Source organism: Salmo salar, chromosome ssa25 (genome assembly GCF_905237065.1).
Source record: "Salmo salar chromosome ssa25, Ssal_v3.1, whole genome shotgun sequence".
NCBI classification, from domain to species: Eukaryota; Metazoa; Chordata; class Actinopteri; order Salmoniformes; family Salmonidae; genus Salmo; species Salmo salar.
This window is the reverse complement of record NC_059466.1, coordinates 12,633,974-12,656,165: the sequence shown is the minus strand read 5'-3', so window position 1 is coordinate 12,656,165 and position 22,192 is coordinate 12,633,974. Positions and strand designations below refer to the sequence as shown.

The 22,192-nt window shown below is 41.2% G+C and overlaps 1 protein-coding gene across 7 annotated transcripts in view; it reads right to left on the bottom strand.

Annotated features, from left to right (window-relative positions):
* Positions 1-22,192, bottom strand: part of LOC106586176 (protein TANC1) — a 279,123-nt gene that overhangs the window by 229,026 nt on the left and 27,905 nt on the right. For 6 of the 7 annotated variants that reach the window (XM_014173125.2, XM_014173124.2, XM_014173128.2 and 3 more), the window contains one exon: positions 5,151-5,243. In XM_014173125.2, coding sequence (XP_014028600.2) covers positions 5,151-5,211 — 61 coding nt within the window. In that variant the 5' untranslated portion in view covers positions 5,212-5,243. Of the gene's footprint in view, positions 1-5,150; positions 5,244-19,485; positions 19,578-22,192 lie in introns of those variants that run through there. The other variant, XM_045707664.1, reaches the window with a different exon arrangement.

Genomic DNA, 22,192 nt, shown 5'->3' with positions numbered 1-22,192 from the left:
CTCTGTCCAATACCATTTGGAAGCATAATACAATCTTTATTCACACCAGAACAGATGGTTCATTTAATATTTTATGTGCAATATGTTACAATCGAGGCACGGAGAGCACTTGATATTCTGTACCCGTTGTGATTAGTATGACCGTTTCCAGGACTACTGTGTTACTAACCTTATTCCAGGCCCCTCCTAGATGAGCACTGACTTTACAAACAAATTGATCTTTTCAGGGGAAATAAAGAAGTATCAAATACCTGGTTTCCCGTTTGTTACGCAACTGTAACATTTATTTACAGAGTCATAATTGAATATTTAAAACCAAAGCCTTTTTGTTGCTACCACTCTTTCATTCCAATGAATGGCCAATTCTTGATTTACAGATTGAAACAATTGGAATTGGAATTCCTCTGATAGTCACTTCAAATGATGCTGATATATATACTGTAAATGACCATTTGTTTTTTCTATATCTACCTACTGCCGGAGGTCCTGCTGGCTTTAGTGAGTGACCCCATCTATAAGGACAACAGAGCAACCGAATGACCACAACTAATGACCGCCGCCAAGTAATCAAAGGCTGAGGCAGCTCATCTGTCCTGCCCTGAATAGAGGAGAGGAGTGGCTGACTCTGTCCCAGCATGGGAAAGGGAGAGAGACCTGCTTTTGCTTGATGGATAGCGTCTAACTGGGGAAAGAGCTGGGAAAAATGGTGATGAAGCTTATTCCCGTCATTTACATCCAACAGCTCAGCTACTGCAAGCAGTCCTGTGTGTGTTCGCCTCTTGATGTGACTAGGGTTGCACATTTTGGGGAATAATCAGAGGTAGAAACTTTCCGTTGGAATTAACGGGAATATATTGGAAATAATGGGAATATATGGGAATTAATGGAAATATATGCAAATTAATATTAATATCATTTAAATGTAGATGTTTTTTTCTTTGGATATATTTACTATATCATATGGAGACTGAAATATCAACATTTTACCTTATCATAAGTAGACATAATTGCAAATTATTAAATCCTTCAAATATAAATTTAAAAAACAATTAAGTTACGAATTGAACTTTAATTAAATGAGTTGACTCTTCACATGGGATGATTTCACTGAACAACAAAAGAAAGGGAATATTGAATGATCCCCAATGATCCATTGCATCTCCCAAAAACATTTTCAACATACATCTGTAAAATGACAGTCTAGAAACTAAAGCTTTGGTTGTCTTCCTCTCAGGCTTCCATGTCTTCTCCGTGGACCTCCTCAATGTCCACCTCTTGAACAGACTCTGAGGCCTCATCTTCACTGTCACTTTCCAACCTTGTTGAGGTTGGCTCACTGTCAGGCTCAAAAAGCCTCAAATTTTCCTGGATGGCCAGCAAATTTTCAACCTTGTATTGGTCAGCCTGTTGCGTGCTTTGGTGTGTGTGTTCCCAAACAAGGACCAGTTGCGCTCTGAGGCGGCTGATGTTGGTGGAATTTGGAGGATGATGGAGGCAACAGGGGAAAGAGCCTCAGATCCACAAAGTCCCTTCCACCAGGTGGCTGATGAGATATGTTGGCACGACTGCCAAATTGCATATTCACCCCAAAGCCCTTGCCAGACTGCCAATAACCTTGCCCTCATCCAGGCCAAGGTGGCGAGACACAGTAGTGATGACACCATAGGCCTTGTTGATCTCTGCACCAGACAGGATGCTCTTGCCAGCATACTTGGAGTCCAACATTTACGCTGCGGCGTATAAGGGCTTCAGGCAGAAGTCTTAACGCTTTTTGATGTATTTCAGAACTGCAGTTTCCTCAACTTGGAGCAACAGTGAAGTGGGCAGGGCAGTTCGGATTTCTTCTCTTACATCTGCAAGCAGAGTCTGAACATCAGACAGGATGGCATAGTCTCTCTCAATCCGTACAATCGCCTCTGCTATAGGTTTCAGTAGTTTCAGGCTGCTTACCACTCTCTCCCAAAATACATCATCCAGGAGGACCCTATTGATGGGGCTGTCCATATTGGCAGACTGTAAAATGGCCATTTCTTAGAGCGACTCCTTCCCCTCCAGGAGACTGTCAAACATGATGACAACACCTGTATGCAGAGCGAAGAACATTCAGAAATCTCTTCCAATACACACTGCCTGTGAGCATCAGATGTGAACCAGTTGCATACACAGCTTGAGCAACACATTCATCAGCATTTCTCTTACTACGTTCCTCTATTGAGTCAAAAGAGCTTCTGATTCCAGGAGGACTGTGAGCTGTTGCTATTGATAAGGTGTCTGATTCATAATTTTCACCTCTAATAGAAGTAGAGGGACATTTGTCAGAGGTTGCTTGTTGTGAGCGCTGAGGGAACTTTATGCTTCTACATTTTTGTTGCATTCTTCACATATGATTTGGCACAGTATTTGCAAATGTACACAGCTTTTCCCTCTATATTAGCTGCAGTGAAATGTCTCCACATATCAGATAGTGCCCGTGACATTTTTCTGTAAAGATTAGGAAAAAATGAGTAATAAATAAAAATTCCATGTAGAGATAAATAGTTAAGCAGTTAGATTAAACAACTCCTTTGTAAGATAAATGTTTTAAAAATAAACATGTATGGAAACAGGTGAATTAACACTCCTCAGTTAGCAGGTTTAAGCAAAGCTAAAACCCACATAGTAGCAAAAACGAACTAGCAGAAATTGTTAACAAGTTAGTAATTATTTAAATACACTTTGCTGTAGGCTACTATTTACCGATTAACAGAAAATCATTTATGTCACATAAAATATATTCACCCCACCCAGTATTGTAATCAAAACTTACCAGAAAAGCATGTGGTCCTTGGCTCAGACAGTGTAGTAGTATGGGCTCAATAGCATCTCATTAGTGTGCAAGATCTGGGAATCAGCTGTACATGTGATGGAAGAGTGCACTGTGCATGCAGAGGGTTGCAATTCCATTGAATTGGGGATAGTTTAACCAAAAATGCCACAAGACCTAGAATTGTCTTATGTGTATCCCACAAAAAAAGATTCACTGTTATAAGCTAACTTTTTTGATGAGTTTAAGCAGAATTCCCCAAATTCCCAGGCTTAACTTCCCATGGAAAATTTCGGAAACCTACCGGAAAGTTTCCAACCCTTTCCAACCCTAGTGGTGACTGACTGGGCTGACACACAATGAAAGTCTGGTAATCAAAGATTGATTCATAACATGTTAGACAGGTTTCAACACCTCTACTGAAAACATTACATCGGCCTTCAACATCGCTATTCAAGATAGTAAACGTAGCATGGACAGCATCATAGTAACCCTTGCGGGAGACTACTGTACTGCTCTGTGATTCATTGCCTCTACAGCAGGGATCATCAACTAGATTCAAGCGCGGGACTATTTTTTCTTGAGCAGATAGTCAGGGGGCCGCAACATAATTACAAATATTTTGTAGACTGCAAAACAGATATAACATTTGACTAAAACATAATCATTTCAAACCTTGCTTACATTTGTATACTATCACATATCTGTCTATTATGCGTGGGAATACTTTGGGACCGATCTCCAAAATGAAAACCAATTGAAGCTGATTTGCTGGTGTTTATATAGTATTTTATGTCCAACAACAAAATGTCATAAAAAATAATAATAATTATATTATATTCTTTGCTCAGAAAACATGGGTAGCCAAATAAAAATCACACGCGGGCCACCCTGCCGTACAGTATAAGATCCCAAGTCAACGGATATGTGTTCAGAGTAAGGGCCTGCAGTTACATTCCTCATACAGTCCTGAACTGTGGCTCCTACTGTCATATGGGGGTGTCCCAAATTCCCTATATCGTGCATTATTTTAGACCAGGGCCCCTACATATGGAATAGGGTACCATTCGGGACGCATTCTGAGAGAGGGTGTGGGAGAGATGTGAGAGGTGTAACCTGACACTGAAGGAAGATAGCCAGTGTCTATTTGTATTCACAGTTTGTCGACTGTTATATTAACAGAGGCAAGCCGCAGCCTGTTCTCAAGGAGATCCCGTAAAAAGAAGAGCAAATTGACTCAACTGTATGAAACAGCCCCTGGACAAGGCAAGCATGAGCAGAATATACTTAACTACTGTACTGCTATATAGTACCTATTATGCTACTTAGCTACAACTGTTCCTTCCTATAGTAGGAGAGTCAAGACCAGAGAACATAGCCTCGTATTATGTTTATAAAAAGATAGATCCTGGTCTATGTTTGCTAGAGGTGAGTCAGAAATGAAATAGCACTGCTGAGTGACTCACACCAAAAAATGAATTCCCCGTTATAATGGAAAATGGTTAATAATCCAAAAGGTTACATGGGCGAGCCAGAACAACACCTGCATCCTGATAGGGATGTCAAACTGACAATAACAGTGGTGTCAAATAGTATACCAGTTCAAAATCCTCCAGCATTGTTCTCACTGAAATGATAAGGCCTAACTGTTCATTACCCTAGCTCCCTTTCTAGTCCAACCTTTTTCATGTTGAAACAGAGACTGTGGTATTGGTTACTTACAGCCAATAAAGATTGTTTATAAATACTGAAAACATGGAGCCATGGTGCTTATAAGTGTGTGTGTGTGTGTGTGTGTGTGTGTGTGTGTGTGTGTGTGTGTGTGTGTGTGTGTGTGTGTGTGTGTGTGTGTGTGTGTGTACGCACTACGGCTATACCCTGAGCATCAAGCAAATGACTCAAAGACAAATGGTCAATGACAGTGACAGTGTCAGTGACACCAGTTTATGACCATATAGTGTATGTTCGAACTGCTTGCTCACTACAAATGTTGGCTCAGATGATGAAATGTTTATGAACAGCGATGAAATGAGCCATATTTTTTGTGCATTCTTCTCAACTCTATGTGCATATTTCTATCTCTTAACTTGAGGCGTAAAATTACTATGTAGGCCTATTATGACAAACCCTTTGATATTGCCATTGAACTACCAATAATATCCTTTGTCATTCTGAATAAAAAGTAGGTCTAAACAATTCATAGATGGCCATAAAACCAGACAAATAATGGAGACAGGTTGAGACAGGTCTATGTGTGAAATAAACTATCCTGAGGGAAACATGTTGCTGCACAATGGTCAAAGTGACAATGTCATGATTGCAGCAGTTCAGTCATAACTCAACATACCTGGTTCCTTCTTGCTCCCCTTCCCTCCGTCTCTGTTCTTCTTCAGCACTGCCTTGAACATGGTCTGATTCTTGGAATCCTCTCACTCTTCCCCTGCAAAAACACAACATTTTGACACTCAGAGAGAGCAGAACAGGCAGAGAGTGTGTGAGCGAGTCTACAGAAACTTTACACGCTGATGATAACGCATCGTGCATTTCATACACTCTTCTCCTGACACTCCTCTGAGATTTTTCCCACAGCACTCCCAAACCGGCAGGTCATCTCTAGAGGGCCGACCACAGAAAGAATGATCTAATAATTAAACGGAACGGGCAAGGTCTGCTATCTTGTTATGCAGGAAAATAGTTTGTCAGATTCTCCACATTCCACATCTAAATTGATGCTGCTGAACTTGGGCCTTCTCGCTCACTTTTCACGAAATTCGAACATCTGGATATATTCACTGACTCTTTAGAATCGGAGTCAAGCGGCACGTACAGTGCATTTGGAAAGTATTCAGACCCCTTCACTTTTTCCACATTTTGATACATTACAGCCTTATTCAAAAAATAATACAAATTAAAAAAAATATCATCAATCTACACACAATACCCCATAATGACAAAGCAAAAACAGGTTTTAACATTTAAAAAAAAAAAAAAATAGAAACAGAAATATTACATTTACATAAGTATTCAGACCCTTTACTCAGAACTTTTTGAAGCACCTTTGGCAGCAAATACAGCCTCGATTCTTCTTGGGTATGACACTACAAGCTTGGCACACCTGTATTTGGAGAGTTTCTCCCATTCTTCTTTGGAGATCCTCTCAAGCTCTGTCAGGTTGGATGGGGAGCGTCACAGCACAGCTATTTTCAGGTCTTTCCAGAGATGTTTGGTCAGGTTCAAGTCCGGGCTCGGGCTGGGCCACTCAAGAACATTCAGAGACTTGTCCTGAAGCCACTCCTGCGTTGTCTTGGCTGTATGCTTGGGGTTATTTTTCTGTTGGAAGTTGAACCTTTGCCCCAGTCTGAGGTCTTGAGCGCTCTGGAGCAGGTTTCATCAAGGATCTCTCTGTACTTTGCTCCATTCATCTTTTCCTCGATCCTGACTAGTCTCCCATTCCCTGCCTCTGAAAAACATCCCCACAGCATGATGCTGCCACCACCAAGCTTCACAGTAGGGATGGTGCCAGGTTTTCCTCCAGACTTAACGCTTAGCATTCAGGCCAAAAAGTTCAATCTTGGTTTCATCAGACCAGAGAATCTTGTTTCTAATGGTCTGAGAGTCCTTTAGGTGCCTTTTGGCAAACTCCAAGCGGGCTGTCATGTTCCTTTTACTGAGGTGGCTTCCGTCTGGCAACTCTACCATAAAGGTCTAATTGGTGGAGTTCTGCAGAGATGGTTGTCCTTCTGGAAGGTTTCCCATCTTCACAGAGGATCTCTGGAGCTCTGTCAGAGTGACCATTGGGTTCTTGATTACCTCCCTGACCAAGGCCCTTCTTCCACTGCTCAGTTTGGCTGGGTGGCCAGCTCTAGGAAGGGTCTTGGTGGTACCAAACTTCTTCCATTCAAGAATGATGGAGCCCACTGAGTTCTTGGGGACCTTCAATGCTGCAGAAATGTTTTGGTACCCTTATCCAGATCTGTGCCTTGACACAATCCTGTCTTGGAGCTCTACAGACAATTCCTTCAACCTCAGGGCTTGGTTTTTGCTCTGACATGCACTGTCAATTGTTGGACCTTATATAGACAGGTGTCTTTCCAAATCTTGTCCAATCAATTGAATTTACCCAGGTGAACTCCAATCAAGTTGTAGAAACATCTCAAGGATGATTCATGGAAACAGGACGCACCGGAGCTCAATTTCGAGTCTCATAGCAAAGGGTCTGAATACTTATGTAAATAAGGTATTTCTGTTTATATTTTTAATACATTTACAAACATTTCTAAAAACCTGTTTTCACTTTCTCTATATGGGATATTATGTGTAGATTGATGAGAAAAGGGAAGGGGTCTGAATACTTTCCGAATACAGTGCATGCTGGTAACTTGAAGTAATGTAGCTAGGTAAAAATACCTTGGTGAATTGCATTTTGTTGTGATTTATGTTCTGCAATTCAAACATCTATTACTTTAAAAAACAGGAGTGTTACTGTTCTGGTTGGCCATTTTCTCACATTCACAGTACAATGCAGCCCCAAATTAGAGCCCAAACTATTAACAACCCTGATTTTGTCAACACCTCATATATTGTTTTTCTTCACTTCACTTCCTAATAGCTGAATACATGGTGCTGAATTTGGCACCCTACTTATAGAACCAGCACATTATTCACCATGGAGATGGAGAGCGGAGGCCCTGCCAAATATGGCCGTCTTTTTGCACACAGGACATAGGCTGCAAGAAGCCAGAATGTGGGCCATCAGTAAGCTAGCCTGGGGCCAGGGGCTCCACTTAGATCTCCACTGGCTCCTGGAGATGTGGAGGAAAAAATGATTGTTTTTCATTAGCAGGGAAGCCTTCCGAGACACATCGATCCAAGCCCTCAGCTGAGACGATGTGCACTAGCCCTCTTTTGACAGACTAATGGGGATGAATGATGAAAGATGGGGGGGCAAGACAGTTACCTTGCTGGATCTGTACCACACAGCTTCTTCAAAACAGGCATAACAAGCCTTTTCACTCAATATTTTTCTAAGGCACAATGGGACTGCATTATCCATCTGAAATCATATTGGGTGGGAATATACTGGGACTAGCCTAAATCTGTCTAGACAAACAAACTGTACAACGTCAGAACACTAAAACAAAAGACAGAGGATCAGTGAGGCCAAGAAAAGCACACACAACAACCTTCAAATTACACATTTATGAGTAGCCTATTCATTGAATTAAAATGAAGCTCCATCACCTTCAGTTTGACTACACCCAGAGAGTAGCCTATTAAAACACGTAACAGTCTAACCCTGTCAAAGACGGAGCAGGGGTTCTACTAAGCTATATGGAATTGTATTAAGAAGGTCATACCAAGGATCATTTTGCTATTTCATTCAGAATTTTAAGACCCCTTCAAATACAATATAAAAAAAATGTGGGGACTTTTGGGCTCCCGACAGTGCTTGAGGCGTCACTACAGACACCCTGGTTTGATTCCAGGCTGTATCGCAACTGGCCGTGATTGGGAGTCCCATAGGGCGACGCACAATTGGCCCAGCGTCGTCCGGGTTTGGCCGTTGTAGGCCGTCAAGAATTTGTTCTAAACTGACTTGCCTAGTTAAATAAAGGTTAAATAAAAAAATGTATTACTGCTATTAGCCTATAGAAATGCATTCAATAACAAATTCACTACATGGAACAGATAGTTTACCCCAAAAATCTAAAGGATGTTTGCTCTGAGAGATATAAGAAAGATCAGGAAACAATTGTTTATTTTTTTGTTACATGTATTTAACCCCTTATTTTGGGAATTAAACAGCCTCAATATTTACTTCCATAAATGTTTTCACCTTCAGACGAGTCTTTTGAGGCATGTGGGCATCCTGGAGCAAAACAACTAGGGCTGTCCCTGACAAAAAAAAATCTTTGTCAACCAAGAGTCATCTGTTCTTTCGACCAATCGATTGGTTGAAATTTTAAAGAGCATATTTTTCCATATACACTAACGGTCAAAAGTTTTAGAACACCTACTCATTAAAGAGTTTTTCTTCATTTTTACATTGTAGAAAAATAGTGAAGACATCAAAACTGTGAAATAACACCTATGGAATCACATAGTAGCCAAGCGTTAAACAAATCAAAATATATTTTATATTTGAGATTCTTCAAAGTAGCCACCCTTTGCCCTGATGACAGCTTTGCACACTCTTGGCATTCTTTCAACCAGCTTCATGAGGTAGTCACCTGGAATGCATTTCAATTAACAGGTGTGCCTTCTTAAGATTTAATTTGTGGAATTTCTTTCCTTCTTAATGCGTTTGAACCAGTCAGTTGTGTTGTGACAAGGTAGGGGTGGTATACAGAAGATAGCCCTATTTGGTAAATACCAAGTCCATATTATGGCAAGAACAGCTAAGCAAAGAGAAACGACAGTCCATCATTACTTTAAGACATGAAGGTCAGTCAATACAGAACATTTCAGGAACTTTGAAAGTTTCTTCAAGTGCAGTCGCAAATACCATCAAGCGCTATGATGAAACTGGCTTTTATGAGGACGCCACAGGAATGAAAGACCCAGAGTTACCTCTGCTGCAGAGGATAAGTTGATTAGGCTTCAAGTAACAGACACATCAACATCAACTATTCAGAGGAGACAGTGTGAATCAGGCCTTCATGGTCGAATTGCTGCAAAGAAAACACTACTAAAGGACACCAATAAGAAGAAGAGACTTGCTTGGGCCAAGAAACACGAACAATGGACATTAGTCCAGTGGAAATTTGTCCTTTGGTCTGGAGTACAAATTGGAGATTATTTGTTCCAACCGCTGTGTCTTTGTGAGACGCGGTGTGGGTGAACGGATGATCTCCGCATGTGTATTTCCCACCGTAAAGCATGGAGGAGGAGGTGTTATGGTGTGGGGGTGCTTTGCTGGTGACACTGTCTGTGATTTATTTAGAATTCAAGGCACACTTAACCAGCATGGCTACAACAGCATTCTGCAGCGATACACCATCCCATCTGGTTTGGGCTCAGTGGGACTATCATTTGTTTTTCAACAGGACAATGACCCAACACACCTCCAGGCTGTGTAAGGGCTATTTGACCAAAAAGGAGAGTGATGGAGTGCTGCGTCAGATGACCTGGCCTCCACAATCCCCCGACCTCAACCAAATTGAGATGGTTTGGAATGAGTCAGACGGCAGAGTGAAGGAAAAGCAGCCAACAAGTGCTCAGCATATGTGGGAACTCCTTCAAGACGGTTTGTAAAGCAATTCCAAGTGAAGCTGGTTGACAGAATGCCAAGAGTGTGCAAAGCTGTCATCAAGGCAAAGGGTGGCTATTTGAAAATAAATGTAGATTTGTTTAACACTTTTTTGGTAACTACATGATTCCATATGTGTTATTTTATAGTGTTGATGTCTTCACTATTATTCTACAATGTAGAAAATAGTAAAATAAAGAAAAACCCTTGAATGAGTAGATGTTCTAAAACTTTTGACCGGTAGTGTATAGACACATCCTATGTGTTTTAATCAAATCAACCATATGCACTGAGCATGTCTGACATAAACCATCAGACAAGCTCAGTGCTTACATCAGACAAGCTCAGTGCATATGGTTTATTTGATTAAAACACATAATGCTCAGTGACTTTCAACCTGGCCCCGTCATAGGATGCCACGTTTCCTACATGTCAGTTCGTCAAATCTCTGCCCTGCTAGAGCTTCCAAAGTCAACTGTATGTGCCGTTATTGTGAAGTGGGAACGTCTAGGAGCAACAGGGGCTCAGCCGTGAAGTGGTAGGCCACACAAGCACACGGAGTACGTAGCGTGAAAACATTGTCTGTCCTCGGTCGCAACACTCACTACCGACTTCCAAACTGCCTCTGGAAGCAACGTCAGCACAAGAACTGCTGGTCGGGAGCTTCATGAAATGGGTTTCCATGGCTGAGCAACCGCACACAAACCTAAGATCAACATGCGCAATGCCAAGCGTCGGCTGGAGTGTTGTAAAACTTGTCGCTATTGGCCTCTGCAGCAGTGGAAACGCATTCTCTGGAGTGATAGGTACATACAGATATTGTTGGTCGAGATCGGTGTGGAAGAACTTGACTGGCCTGCACAAAGCCCTAACCTCAACCCCATAAAACACCTTGGGGGTGAATTGGAACGAGGACTGCGAGCCAGGCCTAATCGCCCAACATCAGTGCCAAACCTCACTAATGCTCTTGCGGCTGAATGGAAGCAAGTCCCCACAGCAATGTTTCAACATCTAGTGGAAAGCCTTCACAGAAGAAGTTATAGTAGCAAAGGGGGCGACCAATTTCAAATGAATACCCATGATTTTGTAATGAGATGTTTGACGAGCAGGTGTCCACATACCTTTGGTAATTTAGTGTATGTATATAGATACAGTGCATTCAGAAAGTATCAGACCCCATTCCTTTTTTCAATTTTTTTTTACATTACAGCCTTTTTCTAAAATGGATGAAATATTTTTTTCCCCTCATCAATATACACACAATAGCCCATAATGACAAAACAAAAACAGGTTAAGAACTGTTAACAAATGTATACAAAAACAAAAACAGAAATACCCTATTTAAATAATACAAATGGTGGTCACACCAGATACTGACTGGTTTTCTGATCCACGTCCCTACCTTTTTTTAAGGTATTTGTGACCAACAGATGCATATCTGTATTGCCAGTCAAGTTCCTTATATGAACTGTAACTCATTAAAATCTTTGAAATTGTTGCATGTTGCATTTAAAAATGTGGTTCAGTGTATATAATGCTATTTTATTTTTTTATTACCATTTCATTTTTTTATTTCCCTTAGTCCTGCAACATGCTCTGAGCTTAAGATTTTCATTGTACCCTGCAATCACACCTGCATCCATCCCTGTACATGTGACTATTCAACACTCTGTCATTTTAATTCCATCTTCCATTGATTAGCCTTGATATCTCCTAATAACTTGCCACACGGGGGCTCTAGCTCTATGACTGTAGCCTAGTGCCAGTTTGATGACTTATGATTGGATGACAACAAGCTACACGCGCCACTCTTGTGAAAAGAAACAGCACCAGTAGCATAAATTATAAAATGTTCTCTCTTTGAGGGAACCACGATGTAGACCAGGGATGGGCAAATTTGAAGGGGTGGGGGCCACACAAAAACGGAACTCATCATGAGGGGCTGCAGTGGCTCGTGGGTCATGGGCTGCACATGTTTACAATCACTGTATCCCACACATTCCTTTGTACTGTGGCCAAGTTCAGAGCCAGGTGGACCCATGCTAACACTAACTGATGTGGGGGAGAGATCCATTACTACTCCTAATCCTAGATGCTAACTTTGCTCTAAGCTTGATTACCATTAGGCCTAACCTTTGGGTGAATTTCTGAGGCATCCAAAGTTCTATTGAAGGGCAGACTGGGCTTAAAGTTAAAGGTAGAGAGCAAGAGTTAGGATATATATAGGCTAGGCTATATTCCCTGTCTTTAAATCTCCCTGTGACATATGATCTTTAGGAGTTAATGAAATCAACATGTGCCTCTTACAAGAACAAAGGGACAAAATCAACATTAAAAAACGATAAGCTTTAGGTGGAAAAAAATAGTGACCTTTAAGAAAAACTAAAGAGCAGAACATAGGCCTACAACATACAGGACGGCTAGGCACTAAGATTGATCTAACCCTCAGTTTGATAAGCCAGTTGACTACCAACCAACCCATAACGTTTAGAAGTTGGGATATTATCGTCTTTGGGCAAAGCCCCTGGAAAGGCCCTCTCTCTATCAGAACAGCGCTGCCAAAGACCTACTGTGGCTGTCAGGCCTTTGTGGACACACTGAATTGAGGGGTAGACACTCAATTTTCACATTTGTTCTGAGGCACCGCAAAGCAAGCACCATTCCCAGAGCCACAGCCACCACTAGACGTATGGTAGAGATTCCCAGGGACCACCACCAGTCAAATATATAGGCTGGAGGTACTGGGAATTCACAATCACATTGACACATAGGCCTACATAGACATATAGACTCCCATAATTAAAAATATCAGGCTTAGGCCTAATTGTAAACATGTAAGAGGTTCTGGGCATGTCTAATCCGTGTTTGAACTGCAATTAATGACCTTTTAGGAAATTATGTGCAGAATTGCCTCACCTGTTGTACATCACCCATATCACCTTATAAGTAGACCTAGTAGTCACCTTTGGTGTAAGACAAGCTTAATCTAAGGGACGATCCTCCATTCTATGAACCTATGACCCAATAGAAAAGTATCCTTTCAGCTCGCAAAAAAAGTGGATACCAGATGGGTTCAAGTTATCATGTTGTAGCCTTTTCACTGGTCTCCCTTAATGGAGTTCACCACATACAGGTTGAGGGGAAGAAAGGAAAGTCTCACCTGCACAATGGCAAAGGCTGACATGTGCTTAATGGGGCCATCTATAAGACGGTCATCCGAGACGCTGAACTATATATAAAGAATGGAAGTGGGATTGTTTTCCTGATTGCCTTCGGGGCTGGTGCCATCGACACACAGGCATGTTTGAGTGTGGAGCTGCTTTGTACTCTGTGAGATGTCAGACAATGAAGAGAGCAACCTTCAGCATGACTTCCCCTGCAGCCTGCGGTCAGTTTTTTATTTACTGCTCTCCTGATAACGGCCATCGCCACAGCCTTTTCATCCACTGATTCTACATGAATGATTCCTCTAAATTTCCCCCACCGCTGTTGTCATAGCAACAGTTGAAATTCACACCGGGCAGTCTATGACCTTTCAGTCATCTGAGAAAATAGACACCTTGCCAATAACAGTTTGTCAGATAAAGAATGCCTCTATGAAATGAGTTTTTATTTGGGGGGAGATTGGGCAAATGTTCATTTCCAGCCTACATTTGACAGGTTAAAGATGATGGCCATTTTATTACTGCCCATTTATACAGAAGGAGGAAATAGGCTGTTCTGAATTCAAAGCTCACTAAAACAATGAGAAGTGAACAACACAATCCTAAACCCTGGAAGAGGAAGTGAAGGAGCAGGTATGGAAGAATGGGTGGAAGCTGTCTCAGGCATTGTGCACAATGTCTGCCCTTCACACTGGAAGCCTACAGTATGTTATGAAAGGAGGAAATGACAATGAGCAACCCTTTTTACATACCCAGTCCACCAGTTCCACTATGATTCACGCACATCCCAGCTCCAAAACACAACCAATGCTGTGCTGTCCACCCATATGAGAGGAAGGAGTGTGTATCTGGCTGGCTGAGATTTACAACACAACAAAGCTATTTTATTCCTGTCAAATTTCCTGAGAGTGTCGCTTTAGGAAACAAGTTGTTGACATTGTTTAAGGCAGTATCAATAAAGTTGTTCATTAACTCTTCACTGGCCATATTTGCTTCCTACTTGCACCGCAAATGCAATGTTCTACAAATACAGCTGAAGTCAGCAGTTTACACACACCTTAGCCAAATACATTTAAACTCAGTTTTTCACAATTCATGACATTTAATCCTAATAAAAATTCCCTGTCTTAGGTCAGTTAGGATCACCACTTTATTTTAAGAATGTGAAATGTCAGAATAATAGTAGAGAGAATTATTGATTTCAGCTTTTATTTCTTTCATCACATTCCCAGTGGGTCAGAAGTTTAGATACACTCAAATAGTATTTGGTAGCATTGCCTTTAAATTGTTTAACTTGGGTCAAACATTTTGGGTAGCCTTCCACAAGCTTCCTACAATAAGTTGGGTGAATTTTGGCCCATTCCTCCTGACAGAGCTGGTGTAACTGAGTCAGGTTTGTAGGCCTCCTTGCTTGCACACACTTTTTCAGTTCTGCCCACAAATGTTATATCGGATTGAGGTCAGGGTTTTGTGATGGCCACTCCAATACCTTGACTTTGTTGTCCTTAAGCCATTTTGCCACAACTTTGGAAGTATTCTTGGGGTCATTGTCCATTTGGAAAACCCATTTGCGACCAAGCTTTAACTTCCTAACTGATGTCTTGAGATGTTGCTTCAATATATCCACATACTTTTCCTGCCTCATGATGTCATCTATTTTGTGAAGTGCACCAGTCCCTCCTGCAGCAAAGCACCCCCACAACATGATGCTGCCACCCCTGTGCTTCACGGTTGGGATGGTGTTATTCGGCTTGCAAGCCTCCCCCTTTTTCCTCCAAACATAACGATGGTCATTATGGCCAAACAGTTCTAGTTTTGTTTCATCAGACCAGAGGACATTTCTCCAAAAATTACGATCTTTGTCCCCATGTGCAGTTGCAAGTAGTCTGGCTTTTTTATGGCGGTTGTGGAGCACTGGCTTCTTCCTTGCTGAGTGGCCTTTCAGGTTATATCGATATAGGACTCGTTTTGCTGTGGATATAGATACTTTGTACCGGTTTCCTCCAGCATCTTCACAAGGTCCTTTGCTGTTGTTCTGGGATTGATTTGCCTTTTTCTCAACAAAGTATGTTCATCTGTAGGAGACAGAACGCGTCTCCTTCCTGAGCGGTATGGCGGCTGCGTGGTCCCATGGTGTTTATACTTGTGTACTATTGTTTGTACAGATGAACGTGGTACCTTCAGGCATTAGGAAATTGCTCCCAAGGATGAACCAGACTTGTGTAGGTCTACACATTTTTTTCTGAGGTCTTGGCTGATTGCTTTTGATTTTCCCATGATGTCAAGCAAAGAGGCACTGAGTTTGAAGGTAGGCCTTGAAATACATCCACAGGTACACCTCCAATTGACTCAAATGATGTCAATTAGCCTATCAGAAGCTTCTAAAGCCATGACATCATTTTCTGGAATTGTACAAGCTGTTTAAAGGCACAGTCAACTTAGTGTATGTAAACTTCTGACCCATTGGAATTGTGATACACTGAATTATAAGTGGAATAATCTGTCTGTGAACAATTGTTGGAAAAATGACTTGTGTCATGCACAAAGAAGATGTCCTAACCGACCTGCCAAAACTATAGTTTGTTAACAAGAAATTTGTGGAGTGGTTGAAAACGAGTTTTAATGACTCCAACATAAGTGTATGTAAACTTCTGACTTCAACTGTACTATACTAGCATTGGGGTTAACAAAGTTAATGTGGTTAGACCTTTGAAGTAGCCTACACAACCCTGTCACATGGAGAGGTCTGACATCCATGTCTTCTTCATGCCTGCATAGGCTAATTCAAGTTGTGTGCAAACCTTTTCTGCCCTGCAGATTGCACACAGGTCACACCATGACCATGATAGGATGCATCCATCCTAAAGCCAGACAACTGGTGGTGTAATGGGAGGATTTAGACTAGAACTGTTATAATACAAAATAGTTTAACTGTAGGAGTTCCTGTCTGGTGCCACTTATGTGCATGCCTATGTACGGTAGTTTACCTGGGAAATAAACACGCTTGGAGCAGTGTGTTCTTATAGACGGGTTGGATGTTTAGCAACAAAACCGATGTGTGCGCAACTATGGGGCAAAATGAGTTGGCTTAGATTGTTGATAACGTGTAAACTATAGTTCGTCTCCAATATTAATTGAAAACATCAAGTTAATCAATGAGCACTTGTCTCTGAAATATACCATTACATTTGTTGGTTAGCTAGCTAGCAAATTTTTGTCATATTAGCATAGACATGACGTCAGTCAAAACACCAAAACAAGACATGGTATCAAGAACAAGATCAAACAAGCTGAAACAAGCCACTTTGATTCACCACATGGCAGCTTCTTGTCATTGTTGATAGCTACCTGGCCATACAGAACCATAACATCACAAGGCCTTCTGCCCCTTCGAAGTGCGCTCATCGTTTTCATGACATTGTCAGCTAACCATTTATAAACTTTGGAAGATACTGGGAAAATAGCCTCACATTCTCTGAGATCGTATGATTATTCACCTTGCCTTTAGGGCAGAAATTTGGTCATGCTGTCACAAGCAGATTCAAATACAATTTACAGCAGTGACTAGGGGCAAGTAACCCCATTGTTCTTCTAGAATGAATGTCCACATTGCTTATGTTGAAATCAAAAAGTCTAATCTGCTCATTAGCGAGCTCGTATTTTACCCAGGAGGAGAACTGTTATTGAAAAGAGTTCCAATTTTCAGATAATTTTGAGAGAAAGCTGACTCCATACTGCTAATGTGATTTTTGGGGCATACACTTCCGCCTTGAAATTGCCACTGCCTAGTCCGCAGTCAAGAGTGTGAGAAACGTGTTTTTATTCCCTATCCAAGCTTCCCAACATCACTGAAGAGTTGAGACATGTTTTTGAAGTTGATCATTACTCAGAATTTACAGTTGTACCTGGGGCTGTGGAGTCAACCTGACATGTCTATCCTTTAAACATTGGCAGACAAGACATTGCTCCTCCCTTACCCAATAGGCTACACCTCACCTCGTTCATCAGTTAAACAACATTACCTTACACATGGCCTCCATAGAAAAACACATTTCACACCAGAGATTACCATCTCTCTTCATGAGGAGCCAAAGTGTTTCAAAAAAGATCTGCCTCAAATATCAGCAGTGAGCTCATGAAGGCCTAGTTCACATATACCTAGATCTCGTAAACTGATCTGATTGTGAGAATGATATCTAGCTATGAGTTACTAGTTGCCAGCCTGTCTGCCCACATCGATTTAAAATCTTTACCAGGTTTATTGTATTGAACATCAGGGAGACTCCTTAAATCCTCCTCTACATTCGACTAGGAACACTCTCAAACCGAACAAAAATCCATTAAAATGTTACGAATCGCTGGTTAACTAATTTCTTGCTCATATTATATTCTAGCGTCCGAAAAAACATCTAATTTTTTGTGAAACTGATGTGTCCTCTCCTTCAGTGTCGAACTAAGCATGTAACTGTGTTGACAGTCACTTATCTACATGTCATTTTGCATGCCCAACAACCCCAGGCAATACTATGCCCAGCTTCGTACGCTGACCAACATGAGGTAAGCGGCCTGTTCCTGATCTTGCACATCTGCCCTGCACCTTCAGCATTCAAATGCTAAAATGGCTTGCGCTATATTATGCTTTATTTGTTGAATGACAACCTATGTAATTTCAGGGTAGGGATGGGCATTTAATATGATTTCACAATTTTGGGGGATATCTGGATAGTCAAAATACATGTTATAATCAAAATACATGTGTTTTAAATGACTTTTCTTTCTTCAATGGAGACTTGCTTGCTTGACTCGAGAGCGCTGGTGCGCTGCGCTCTGCTTGTTTCAGCAAAATAGTGGGGGAGGGGCGAGAGAGGAGTAGTGTGTGTGTGTGTGTCTGACAATCTGTGTGTGGCACAGAGGGTGAGAAAGTTGAAAGAAAGTAGCCAAACTGACTCGACTAGTATATATATATATATAACCTATGGCTGCAACAAGTTTGTCTATAAAACCATCTGCTAGTGCCTGTCTTGACTGCATCAAATCGTTGTAAAGAAGCTAGCTAGATTACTACCCACCACTGCGACCTGTATGCTCTCGTTGGCTGGTCCTCGCTACATATTCGTCGCCAAACCCACTGGCTCCAGGTCCTCTATAAGTCTTTGCTAGGTAAAGCTCCGCCTTTTCTCAGCTCACTGGTCACCATAGCAACACCCACCCGTAGCACGTGCTCCAGCAGGTATATTTCACTGGTCATCCCCAAAGCCAACACCTCCTTTGGCTGCCTTTCCTTCCAGTTCTCTGCTGCCAATGACTGGAACGAATTGCAAAAATCACTGAAGTTGGAGACTTATATCTCCCTCATTAACTTTAAGCGTCAGCTGTCAGAGCAGCTTACCGATTGCTGCAGCTGTACACAGCCCATCTGTAAATAGCCCAACCAACTACCTACCTCATCCCCATATTTGTTTTTGTTTTCCTGCTCTTTTGCACACCAGTATTTCTACTTGCACATCCTCATCTGCACATATATCTCTCCAGTGTAAATTGCTAAATTGTAATTACTTCGCCACTATTGGCTTATTTATTGCCTTATCTCCTTACTTCATTTGCTCACACTGTATTCAGATTTTTCTATTGTGTTATTGACTGTACCTTTGTTTATCGCATGTGCAACTCTGTGTTGTTTTTGTCGCACTGCTTTGCTTTATCTTGGCCAGGTCGCAATATAAGTAAAGGTGAAATAAATTAAAAATACAAAAAATACAGTAGTCCGCTAAGTTAGCCAGCTAACTAGCTAAAGTAGCAAGGCTAATTGAAGCTATTTTGCTGTGCTCCCTCCCGTCTTTGTCTACAACAACTCCAAACAACATCGTACCGGTTGGTTGATCATTGTAGCCTACTACTCCTCATTTAGCCAACTTAATTCTGTCATTTTTATTTCATTTTGCATTGATTGGAAATCTCCCACTTCACTTGCTAGACATGGAGCCGCTTTGATTAACCGACAATAACAACAAGCTACAATAACAACAAGTTACACGTGTGAAACGTGTATAGGCTACCAGTGCCTGTTTTATGGGGCACACTCATAAAAACTGTCATAAAACGGTTGTTTTATTAAAAAGTTTAATGTTATGGTCTATCCTTGTAGGCTACGTAGCAATGTCACACAGATCATTTAATTACATTTTAGACAAAGCCTTTTCATTGTTCAAAAACACACAAAAAAATAAACTGTAAAAAATGAATACTCTCCCAAGTAATCAAATAGTAACTTCTATTCGGATATTCGAATAACCGTGCCCATCCCCATTTCAGGTGTTGTGTTACCGCTGGATTCTGACTCTGCTTTTTTCCTGCAGAAAAGGAAAGATAAAATGCAAATAAACGCATTTTGTAAATGCAGATCTAAAATGCTTCTTATTGCAAATTCTGCTCGGCTTTAGTAAGGGTTCGCTCCAAATCATGAATGTAAAAGGACTAATTTCATGCTTCAGTTGCACTTCTTCAACTCAGATGAAATATCTTTGCTCTTGTCATTGGATCACCAGATAGCTGATGTGTAGGCTACGTTTCTCCAGTGTAGTTTTCTCCAGTAGCAGATAAAAATGCGAGATTAACTTCAAGCAAAACATTAGGAAATGTAGCTGGCTACATTCTTTCTATGATAAACATTGGAAATATGGCCATGCATCGTTTTTACCTTTTCATTGTAAGCTAAAGGACTTACAGTGCCTTCAGAAAGTATTTATACCCCTTCACTTATTCCACATATAGTTGTGTTACAGCCGGAATTCAAAATACACACAATACCCCATAATTACAAAGTGAAAACACGATTTTAGAATGTATTTGAAATTAAATACAGAAATATCTCATTTCAAATCAAATCAAATGTTATTGGTCACATACACATGGTTAGCAGATGTTAATGCAAGTGTAGCGAAATGCTTGTGCTTCTAGTTCCGACAGTGCAATAATATCTAACAAGTAATCTAACAATTCCCCAACAGCTATCTAATACACACAAATCTAAAGGGGTGAATGAGAATATGTACGTATAGTATATGGATGAGCGATGGCCGAGCGGCATAGGCAAGGCACAACAGATGGTAGAAAATACAGCATATACATGTGATATGAGAAATGTAAGATATGTAAACATTATTAAAGTGGCATTATTTAAAGTGGCATTGTTTAAAGTGACTAGTGATCCATTTATTAAAGTGTCCAGTGATTGGGTCTCAGTGTAGGCAGCAGCCTCTCTGAGTTAGTGATTGTTGTTTAACATTCTGATGGCCTTGAGATAGAAGCTGTTTTTCAATTTCTCGGTCCCAGCTTTGATGCACCTGTACTGACCTCGCCTTCTGGATGATAGCGGTGTGAACAGGCAGTGGCTCAGGTGGTTGTTGTCCTTGATGATCTTTTTGGCCTTCCTGTGACATCGGGTGCTGTAGGTGTCATGGAGGGCAGGTAGTTTGCCCTAGGTGATGCGTTGTGCAGACCATACCACCCTCTGGAGAGCCTTGCGGTTGAGGGCGGTGCAGTTGCCGTACCAGGCTGTGATACAGCCTGACAGGATGCTCTCGATTGTGCATCTGTAAAAGTATGTCAGGGTTTTGGATGACTGTTGCGCCTTCTTCACCACACTCTGTGTGGGTGGACCATTTCAGTTTGTCTGTGATGTGTACGCCCAGGAACTTAAAACGTTCCACCTTCTCCACTGCTGTCCCTTTGATGTGGATAGAGGGGTGCTCCCTCTGCTGTTTCCTGAAGTCCACGATCATCTCCGTTGAGTGAGAGGTTGTTTTCTTGACACCACACTCCGAGTGCCCTCACCTCCTCCCTGTAGGAAGTCTCGTCATTGTTGGTGATCAAGCCCACTACTGTTGTGTCGTCTGCTAACTTGATGAAATACATAAGTATTTACACCCCTGAGTCAACACTTTGTAGAAGTACCTTTGACAGCGATTACAGCTGTGAGTCTTTCTGTGTAAGTCTCTAAGAGCTTTCCACACTTGGATTGTGCAACATTTGCCCATTATTCTTATCAAAATTCTTCAAGCCCTGTCACATTGGTTGTTGATCATTGCTAGACAACCATTTTCAAGTCTTGCCATAGATGTTCAAAGTGGATTCAAGTCAAAACTGTAACTCGGCCACTCAGGAGCATTCACTGTCTTCTTGGTAAGCAACTCCAGTACAGTGTGTCCAGTGTGTTTTAGGTTATTGTCCTGCTGAAAGGTGAATTTATCTCTGGAAAGCATACTGAACTAGGTTTTACTCTAGGTTTTTGCCTGTGCTTAGCTCCATTCCACTACTATGCTTGAAAATATGGAGAGTAGTACTCAGTATTGTGTTGTATTGGACTTTCCCCAAACATAACATTTTCTATGCATGGCAAAAACTTTTTTTTGCAGCATTACTTGTGCCTTGTTGCAAACCTGATGCAAGGTTTTGAATATTTGAATTCTGTACAGGCTTCCTTCTTTTCACTCTGTCAATTAGGTTACTATTGTGGAGTAACTACAATGTTGTTGATCCATCCTCAGTTTTTTCCTATTACAGCCATGAAACTCTTTTTTTTACCCATCGACCGATAGGTGCCCTTCTTTGTGAATCATTGGAAAACCTTCCTGGTCTTTGTGGTTGAATCTGTGTTTGAAATTCATTGCTCGACTTACATATAATTATGTGTGGGGTACAGAGATGAGGTAGTCATTCAAAAATCATGTTAAACACCCCTTTCCCTTTTCCTTATTGCACACAGAATGAGTCCATGCAACTTGTTATGTGACTTGTTAAGCAACTTTTTAATTCTGCATTTAGGCTTGCCATTACAAAGGGGTTGAATCATTTTTGACTCAAGATATTTCAGCTTTTCATTTTTTATTCATTTGTAAAAAATTATTGGGTATAGTGTGTAAGCCAGTGACAAAAAAATGCAATTCAATCAATTTTAAATTCAGCCTGTAACACAAC